This window comes from Glycine max, chromosome 7 (genome assembly GCF_000004515.6).
Source record: "Glycine max cultivar Williams 82 chromosome 7, Glycine_max_v4.0, whole genome shotgun sequence".
Lineage (NCBI taxonomy): Eukaryota > Viridiplantae > Streptophyta > Magnoliopsida > Fabales > Fabaceae > Glycine > Glycine max.
The window spans coordinates 4,267,018-4,277,270 of NC_038243.2; the positions used below are offsets into that span (position 1 = coordinate 4,267,018).

Sequence of the window (10,253 nt, forward strand, 5' to 3'; positions counted from 1 at the left end):
CTTTCACCCCTCTTATCCCATTAGTTCTTATACCTCATTCATTATAAAGCCCTCAATGGCAATGAGTGACTAAACCCCTAGTTAGGGCCTGTCAGGCCTAAAAGCCAAGCGATGTATGATGTACTCATTATTTATCTTTTTTGCTTTTATCTTGCATTATTCATCTTTTATATTCTGTTAGGGGTTAAACGCTCGGGAGATGATAACTTCTAAATAAGATTTAAATAAGGTATGCATGCATTGGTTTTAGGGGTTAGACGTTTGGAAGAGGGTAACTTCTAATAGAACAAAAAGAAAGGATTTCATAAGAAAATCATTGTTAGGAATAGAGTGATAATTTTATGTTCATGTATTCTTGCAAACATCTAGAATTCATATTTCATACATTTTATTTGTTGAGTCTTTGCAAAGGAATTTGGAAGATAGATAAATAAGATAGACTTGTCATCGTGAGGAATCAGGGGCAACTAGATGAACAAATGTGGGTAGAATAGAATCATCTAAATTGATAAAGAAAAATCATAAACTCATACATTCTAGGTAAATAAGGCAGGTCAGGTCTCAACATTATCACGTTCTTGATTTTATTTCTTTTATCTTCTTTTCTTATCTTTATCTTAATTTTTTATTTTTCTTATCTTTTACTTTTATTTTCTTATTTTTTTATCTTCTATCTTTGTCATCTTTTAATTTAAATATTTTATTTTCATTTTTAAATCTTTATCTTATCTATTATATTTTCTTATCTTTATTTTAAATTCTTTATCTATTGCTTTTAACTTGAGTTTATACATTAATCTAAGTACAAATAAAATTCTTGTGAATTTGACACTCGGACTTTTAAATATTTATGACAAATTTGATATATTTGCCAAAGAATTAATACTCACCTTGTCACCATTCCAGGGAGATTATATTATTATAATACCACGCCTCTCATGCAAGGGAGCAGTACAAATGGTTTTAAAATATCACATGTCAAACAGTACAAGTCGACTTCAAGAGCAGATATATTATTATCCACACATCTAACGAACGTGCGCTAAAACGGAGATAGATCAAGTTAACGTGTTGTGAAAAAAAAAATCTTTATTTTTATCTCTCTCTTAGTGGACTGCAGGCACATCTATATATAATAAGCCATCATGTGCATGATTTGTTAATTAATGTAGAGAACCAACCATGGGTCAATACTCAATTCATCATCAGCTTGTGGCCATAGTCTCATTATTTATCCTTTTGCTTCCAAATATCCATGGGTGGGGAGACGATGGGCATGTCATTGTTTGCAAGATTGCACAGGTGCGTATAGCTAGTTACCTTAATCTAGTTTTTTTCTGTCCTTTTTTCAGTTATCCTCTCGCTGTTTTTTAAAAATCACATAATTTTAAATTGAATCACAAAATTAAATATTAATACAAATTAAATAGCCAGCATCGGTCCTGCTAAAAAAAACAACAGCAGAAAATCCAATTTCCTAGCTATCTTATTTGATTTTCAACATGCATGTGCCGAGTGTCACTTACGTACCCTCTTTCTTAACTGCAGGCTCGCCTCAGTGAAGCAGCTGCAGAGGCTGTGAAGAAACTGCTGCCAATATCCGCAGGAAATGATTTGTCCACAAAGTGTTCTTGGGCAGATCATGTTCATCATATCTATCCTTGGGCCTCTGCTTTGCACTACGCAAATACCCCAGAGGCCCTCTGCAGTTACAAAAACAGCAGTAAGTTCCAATTATTAATTAGTGAATTGTAATTGCTTTCACTATATAGCTTTGTGGAGTCATTTTAGGCCTTAAATTAAATATGTAACATATAACAATAAATATCTAAAACTGTGCTACTATTACTATGATTGAAAAACGTCAATTTACTACGTACCTGACACGCTGTTGGACAATAATACACAACAAATATATGAAGTACACGACTCTTTTAATTGCACGTTACAATGTGATGCTTAGCCTTGACGTGGACCCACAGTTACCTTATTTTATACTATAAGCCAAACATGTTTGCGTGTAAGACATCTTCATATTAATGGTAAAGATGAGAATATACAAGCTATAAATTATTTTAAAAAACCATGTGACTTTAGTCTTAGCTACTTTTCATTTGTTAATTTTCTTTTTATTTGTTTGAGATATGAAATTATACTATCAACCAAACATGCTTGCGTGCAAGACATCTTCATATGAATGGTAAAGATGAAAATATAAAAGTTATATATTATTTTAAAAAACCATGTGACTTTAGTCTTGCTACTTTTTCATTTGTTAATTTTTTTTTTGTTTGAGATATGAGATATTATCGAGGCAAATAAAGCAATTTTTAATTAAATAATTTATAAAAAAAATTGTTTGTCAATTTATGCATATGGACGTCACATTTTATTTCCATTAAGTTTTGGATGAAAGGCGAGGGTCTTAATTTTAGCAATTGGAAACTATGTGAATTAAATAGCAGCTAGATCAAAATAACTTGAAACACACATAAGTATGAAAAAAATAAAAATCCAATTAAGCTTACAATTAAAACTCTCAATTCGGAAAAACTATAAGTTTTATTTTTATTAGGTTAAATTATTGATTTGGTCCCTATAATTTCACGATTCTTACCTTGGTCCCTGTAATTTGAAAGTGGTTTTTTTAGTTTATATAATTTACATTTTAATTATCTTTTAATTCCTATAGTTTTGAAAGCGGTTTTTTTAATTTTTATAATTTGTATTTTAATTTTCTTTTAGTTCCTATAGTTTGAAAGTAATTTTTTAGTCCCTATATTTTATATTTTAATTCCCTTTTAGTTCTTACCATCAAAATATGAGTAATATTATCAATTACAATGAACTTCAAAAATATTAATAAGTAATTTGTAACTAATTTATCGTAAGATAATTTGTAATAAAAAAATAATTGATAATTTATAATTAATTTATAGCTAATTATTTTTATATTTTTTTTGTAATAAGGACTAAAAAATAATTAAAATATAAATTATAGAGACTAAAAATATCACTTTCAAACTATAAGGATTAAAAGAGAATTAAAATACAAATTATAAGGACTAAAAAGAACACTTTCAAATTATAGTGACTAAAAAAATAAGAATCATAAAATTATAAGGCAAAATGAGTAATTTAACTTATTATTATTATTTTGTTGCGATGGAAAACCTATAATTAAGTAGCATTCTCATTATCCTTTAGAAGATATAAAAACTTTAATTAGTGTGCCATTTGAGATTTTTCCCCTTATTTGGATCTTACAACACTTATTCAGTAAAATGTAGCCTGGCTCGTGGTATTTGTACAAACCATAAAATCCATTGAACAATAATATTTGTAAATAATTTGTAATAACTTATAAGAATTCAGTTCTTCTTACCATATCTCAACTAATTAACTTTTATGTTTATTAACATTTGGCTAATTAGTTGAATGATATCTGATAACATATTGTGGTGTGGTACTAACTTCTTTGTCTGAACATTCAGGGGATTGTGTAGATTACAAAAAAGGAATTAAGGGGCGATGTGTTGTGGCTGCGATTAACAATTACACAACGCAGCTCCTTGAATATGGCAGTGACACTAAATCTAGATGTAAGTCCTTGTTTCAAACTACTAATTTCTGTGATACCCCATGCATATTTTTTTGCGGACTAACATAAATTCTTCTTTGGTAATGGTAACATGCATAACGATGATATATCAGATAACCTCACGCAATCTCTATTCTTCCTTTCACATTTTATGGGGGACATCCATCAGGTATATGCATTTATACGAGCGCCAAAGCTGGATCATCTGAATTTTCATTCTGGTTAACCATCATATATATATATGTAATGGTTTTCTGTACAATATTCTTAATATGCAGCCTCTACATTGTGGCTTTCTCTCAGACAATGGAGGCAATGCAATTACTGTTCGCTGGTACAAAAGGAAGCAAAATCTCCACCATGTAAGAGATCAATTTTTCTTCATGGATTCATAGATCGGCATGTTAGATGAAGATCAGACGATGGTTTAAAAATCTCGAATATGAGCATTTTAAAATCTGATTTATTGAGATAAAAATATGAGTCCTTATAAATTATTAACTGGACGAGGGCTTGCATTAAAACTTTCCAAAGTCTTGGAGTTAAACTGCTATTTTGCATACGGTACTTCTGGTACCTTCAATTACATATATAATAGTTTTTTTGTTGATAAAAAAAAAAAAGACAACATGGTATGTTTAATTTTACCTTCATATACATACAGATTTGGGATAGTACCATACTTCTGACAGAAGTCGACAAATTTTATGACTCTGACATGGACGAGTTCATCGATGCACTTCAACAGAATATTACGGTATTGTATTTTTTTTAATCATCTACCTAATTAAGGATTTGGCTTGTGAAGTTTGATGTTATCTTCTACTTTTTTTTTTATCTAAATAAACAGAAAGTATGGGCCGATCAAGTAGAAGAATGGGAGAATTGCGGTGATAAGGACCTTCCATGCCCAGCTACGTATGTCCCATTATCATTAATAATATATCATTTATCCAAATACAAATTATTTCTATAATGTTTCAAATGGGAATATAATTTTAATTTGTTTTGCGAGTTTTAAGTTAGTTATCTTTCAATTTTCTTGGTAAGATTTTTATTATAAATATAATACATAAATTCTCATAATAGTATTAAAATAATCCTTTAACGTATAAAAATATAATATCCTTCTCTGATGTTGAAAATAGTGACATCCATCATATCCCATGCGTAAAAATGAGTTCTTTATTTAAATCCCAAAAACCTATAACTAGAAAAATAAAAGAACCAGCTTCTTTAGTTGTCTCCGATTATTATTCAAAGCATACATATATACTTAACTTGGGTAATTTTTTTATAGATACGCATCTGAAAGTACCATAGATGCCTGTAAATGGGCGTATAAAGATGCCACGGAAGGATCCGTACTAAATGGTAAGCTTTAAGAGCTCTGATAGCTAAGACAATTTATTTAACATTTTCTCACTATACTTTGAAAAATACTCTGCAGATGATTACTTCCTGTCACGTTTGCCAATAGTCAATATGCGGTTAGCTCAAGCAGGAGTTCGATTGGCTGCAATTCTTAATCGTGTTTTTGAGAAAAAGTTGGCAATGTCCATCTAGTTTATTGGAAGAGAATGAGTCGACAATTTGTTTAATTAATAAAAAATAACAAAGTGCCGACTAATTTGTAAGCTTAATTAATATCTAGGCTTTGTGATTTGAGTAAAATGTCGATGTAAGCGAATAAAGAAAATAAAGTCAGAGAGTGAAGTCAGTAGTATGCTAAGCGATGAGGTGTTAGAATAATTTGCAAGGCTAACAGATTAGAGATCATGCTTTCAAGTTTCAATGTACCAAATAAAAGAAAATAGTGTTCCTGCGTTGATTTCTCGTGCATGGGCAAAATTTTCAACCATCGATCTATTAATGCTTTCTCTATAAATTATCCGCACAACTAGAAAAACATGTTTTAACATGGTTGGATTTAAGTTGATTTTCGAATAATTCATGTAAAAAAATAAGCTGATATTTTTGAAATTAAATTTAAATTTTATAAGACGATTTAAGTGTTCAAAGATAATTTTTGAAAAATCGTCTTTAAAAATCATTCTATTTAATTTACACCTTCATTTTTCTTAATTTGTGCATGCTCTTTCAGCCTCTCATGGCACAACTCTCACACCCCGCCCACCCCATGTGCCCCACCACAGCCTCTCTCCACTTCCACTCTCGGCAACAAACAAAAAAACCTAATTTTATTTTCTCTTCTTGTTAACTCGTTGACAAGTGCACCAAATTGTCACAAGTAGTAAAATATTCGGAAGTCCGAATGTCGAATCTAGAGGGACTTTGTTTGTACTTAGATTAATGCAAATTCAATTTTTCAAGCGAAAGATAATAAATTTAGAATAACAGATAAAGAAAGATAGAAGATAAGATAAAGAAAGGATAAAAGATGTAAAGATAAAATTAAAAGATAAACAAAAAGATAAAAGAATTAAAGATAAAATTAGAAGATAAAAAAGATAAAAGATTTAGATAAAAAAAAGATAAATTCAAGATAAGATAGTGTTAGGAACTGACTTGCCTTGTCTCCCTAAGATGCATGAGTTTATGATTTTTTCTTTACCAATTCAAGTGATTCTATCCTACTCACATCTATTCATTTACTTGCCCCTGATGCCTCACGATTACAAGTCTATTTTACCTATCTATCTCTCAAATGCCTTTTGCAAAGACTCAATAGATAAAATGCATGAAGTTCTAAGTCTAGATGTTTGCTTTAACGCATGGGCACGATGCAATCGCTCTATGCCTAGCAACGATTTTATCATGATATCTTTTCTTCTTGTTATATTAGAAGTTATCCTCTCCTGAGCGTCTAACCCCTAAAAGTAATGCATGCATATATTCTTTAAATCTTATTTAGAAGTTACCCACTAACCCCTAACAGAATATAAAGATGAGTATGCAAGATAAAAACATAAAAGAAAATAGGAAAGAAAAACATGGTATTGCATTGATAAATAGTTAATAGTACATCATACATCACATTGACTTCTAGGCCTGTCAGGCCCTCATGACGATTGAAGGCTTTACAATGAGAAGAGGGTATGAAAGAAAGGGAGTGAATGAAACCCCTAGGAGAGAGGATTCTGTTGTGGTGTTTCTCTCCCTGAACTGACTCTCTATTTCTCTATTTATAACTGCTGAAGTGGACTTTGAGCCTTTGTAGGTGCGCTTAGCGCAACACCTCACGCTTAGCGTGTGTAGATCGCGGGCTTAGCGCGCGTGTTGCAGGCTTAACGCGTGTATTTCCTGGCCCGTTTAGCGCATGACACGCACTAAGCGTACGTATTGGATTGAGCCTACTTCAAATTTTCTTTTTTTTCTTCAATTTTTCTGACCTTTTTACTTGTTACACTTCCAAATTTTATATCTGCAGTCAAAATTCAACAAAATGAGACTTGGGTTAGGCTAGAAGAAAACTCACATCTCATTTACTCGAAAATGATGAAGCCTGGCTGCTGTATGTTGAAGTTCATATGAAACTATATGGAAAATGAAAATCCACAACAACAATAATAAAAATTTATTATAAGTCTGAATGGGCTGCCAGTTCTCGTCTCTCATGCTCAACAACATAGATGCCTATTATTCATGTTATGTCTTGGTCCAAGATACTACAAAATTTCAAATTAGTAATAATAATTAATATTTAATAAAAAAAGTTAAATTAGAATTTTTGACGTGTAAACAATGCTCAACAACATTTACATATATAAAACCAGACCCAAGAAATAATCTTTAGTATAATTTTTAAAATAATTATTATTCTACTTAATAAATTTATCATATATATTAATTTATCATATATATTAATTTGTGATTGAATAACAATATAAAATACTCTTTACACGCAAATAATACATATCTTATTTTTCCATAAATAAATAAGGGATGAGCTGCATAATTAAGGTAATTACCGGTATTATTATACATAATTTATTTTTTAGTATATATCATCAATTTTTTTTATTTTTATTAACAAAAATATATAAATATATTAATTTTGGGTAAATTGAGTTTTTAATTTTTGAACTTTTATCAATTTTCATTTTTTGTCCCTAACTTTTATCAATTGATAGTGCAATATCCGATGGTGTTGGTCAAATGCTGCCGCGGGAGTGTTCATATCAAGCACCAATGACACATCGTTTTTCTTAAGGAATGGTTCTGCAGGCATCATTATTAACCCCGGAAATGGAGAAATTGTCAAAGCATACATCAAGAGTAAATCTGATGCAAAAGCAAGCATGTCTTATAAGACAACAGCGTTAGGTTCTAAACCAGCATCGAGAGCAGATAGTTACAGTTCCAAAGGGCCTTCAAGTAGTTGTCCATATGTGTTGAAACCAGACATCACTGTTCCTGGTACATCAATCTTAGCTGCATGGCCGCCAAATCTTCCAGTGGCACAATTTGGGTCCCAAAACCTTTCTAGTAACTTCAATTTTGCAAGTGGAACATCCATGGCATGCCCTCATGGGGCAGGTGTGGCGCACCCTGATTGGAGCCCTGTAGCTATTAGGTCAGCCATTATGACAACATCGGATGTATTCGACAATACTAAGGAACTCGTCAAGGACATTGCTACCGATTACAAACCAGCCTCTCCTTTAGCTTTGGGAGCTGGTCATGTAAACCCCAACAAAGCCCTTGACCCTGGGCTTGTTTACGATGTGGGAGTTCAAGATTGTGTCAATCTTCTCTGTGCAATGAACTCCACTCAACAGAACATCTCAATCATCACTAGATAGTCTACTAATAATTGTTCTAATCCTTCCTTGGATCTCAACTTCCCTTCTTTCATTGGTTTCCTCAGTGGCAATGGTTCTTCTAATGAATCAAGGGTAAATTTGGAATTTTAGAGAACGGTGACCAACGTTGAAGAGGGAGAAATAATCTATACTGATAGTGTTACACCCCTACAAGGATTTAATGTCACTGTTATCCCAAGCAAGTTGGTGTTCAAGGAGAAGAATGAGAAGCTAATTAGTGACAAGTTAAGGATAGAAGGTGCTAAGATCGAGGTTTTCGGGTAACTCACTTGGATGGACGTGAGCATGTGGTGAGGATCCGTATTGTGGTCACCAATCCACCACCCCAACTTCATTTTCTTGATCAATTACGTGATGAAAAACACTTTCGAAATCTATAAAGTGGAAAATGTATCTTAGGAAAGAAAAATATTTGTGATATATAAATAAGCATTTCTCTTTTGACTTGGTATAGATTAGAAAGATGAACGCCAGTAATACTTTTCTTTTAATATATATTTATGTTTGTATATATCTTAGATTAATTAGATACATACAACTACTAGTTAAATCAACTTAATATAAGTATTATATCAATGGATCACTAATGAAATCAATAAAGTTAAATCGTATGAATCGTATTGAATAAATAAAATACATTATGTATATATATATATATATATCAGCATGATACAAAGAAAACGAGGAGGAATAAGTGAAATAGAAAAATAAATGTTATTTTTTCTAACATTTAAGTTTAATATTTTCTTTAAGTATCTGTATAAGGAATCTTTTGTATTTATATTTTTTTTCTAGTTTTCTATTTATACTTAGTCTCCACTTGATCTGTGATGTTTTATATTCGAAACTTGTGTTTTAGAAATATAAGTAGACTATGATATTTGTTTTCTGAAAGGCAAAGATATATATATATATATATATATATATATATATATATTAATATAGTTACTATACAAGGTGTACAGGTAAGGAGGTACAAGCCAAAAAACTAACATATACTAAAACACCTCCTAAAGAGATCAAGACAGTAAGTGTGTGCCTAAATCAATTGCAACTCAAAAAGATCCCAAATCTAAAGATCTAGATACAAAAGAGGGTTAAAGACCATGAGGAGAAAAATAAACCAGTGCTTTATTTCTTCTTATATAAGAACCATTGCCGTGATATCTTCTTTAATAAGGATAACAATTCCCCAGCAACAAAAGAATCTTATAAAAAAGCAATTCTATTACACCAATTCCAAAGACTCCAACACATCACATGCCACAAGAAAATTTTCCTCCTTTGATTCCTTCTACCTCTATTTAGAGATGCAAACTGCAGGTAAAAACGACGAATGTGTTGTGGAATAGCAGTGGACACTCTTGTCCATTTGAAAACCTCGTGCCAAATCTGAAATGATAAGTTACAATGCAAGAAAAGATAATTTGCACTTTCCCATTACAAAAGTAGCAAGACACATGATAATTTGGAATGCCAATACCCCTTTTCTGAAGTTGTTCACAAGTAGACAACCTATCCAACAAAAGCCTCCAAGAGAAGATTAAGACCTGAGAAGGGACCTCGCTCTTCCAAAAGAAGAGGGGAATCAACGAGGAGGACAACAAATTATTGCTTGAGTTATAGCAAGACAGCAGATACTCGTAGGCTGAAGAAGCTGTAAAAACCTTACCTGGCTCCAAATTCCAGGACCAAGAATCACGTACGCTGGGTTGAATAACCACACCACCAGTATCCCGAATCAGATTACCCAAGAGGTTCTCCTCCTAAACAAAGAGGGATGATAAACCAGTATTTGTGTGATATTTGATATGAATTTTAGCTTTGTTTTTGCATGTTTTTGACTTTATTTACTGACAAATCTC

At 31.6% G+C, this 10,253-nt stretch overlaps 2 protein-coding genes across 2 annotated transcripts; both read left to right on the forward strand.

The window, feature by feature from the left end:
- The first annotated feature begins 1,182 nt into the window (after positions 1–1,182).
- On the forward strand, positions 1,183–5,167 carry EN2 (endonuclease). Its single transcript, NM_001248095.1, is given in 9 exon segments — positions 1,183–1,302; positions 1,549–1,723; positions 3,495–3,602; positions 3,715–3,770; positions 3,880–3,963; positions 4,266–4,358; positions 4,452–4,519; positions 4,902–4,975; positions 5,052–5,167. Coding segments are annotated over 9 exon segments (894 nt in total).
- A 2,696-nt stretch (positions 5,168–7,863) lies between these two features.
- On the forward strand, positions 7,864–8,367 carry LOC102663488 (subtilisin-like protease SBT3). Its single transcript, XM_006584109.4, has one exon. The coding sequence runs from the start codon at positions 7,864–7,866 to the stop codon at positions 8,365–8,367; it is 504 nt and encodes a 167-aa protein (XP_006584172.1).
- The last annotated feature ends 1,886 nt before the right edge of the window (positions 8,368–10,253 follow it).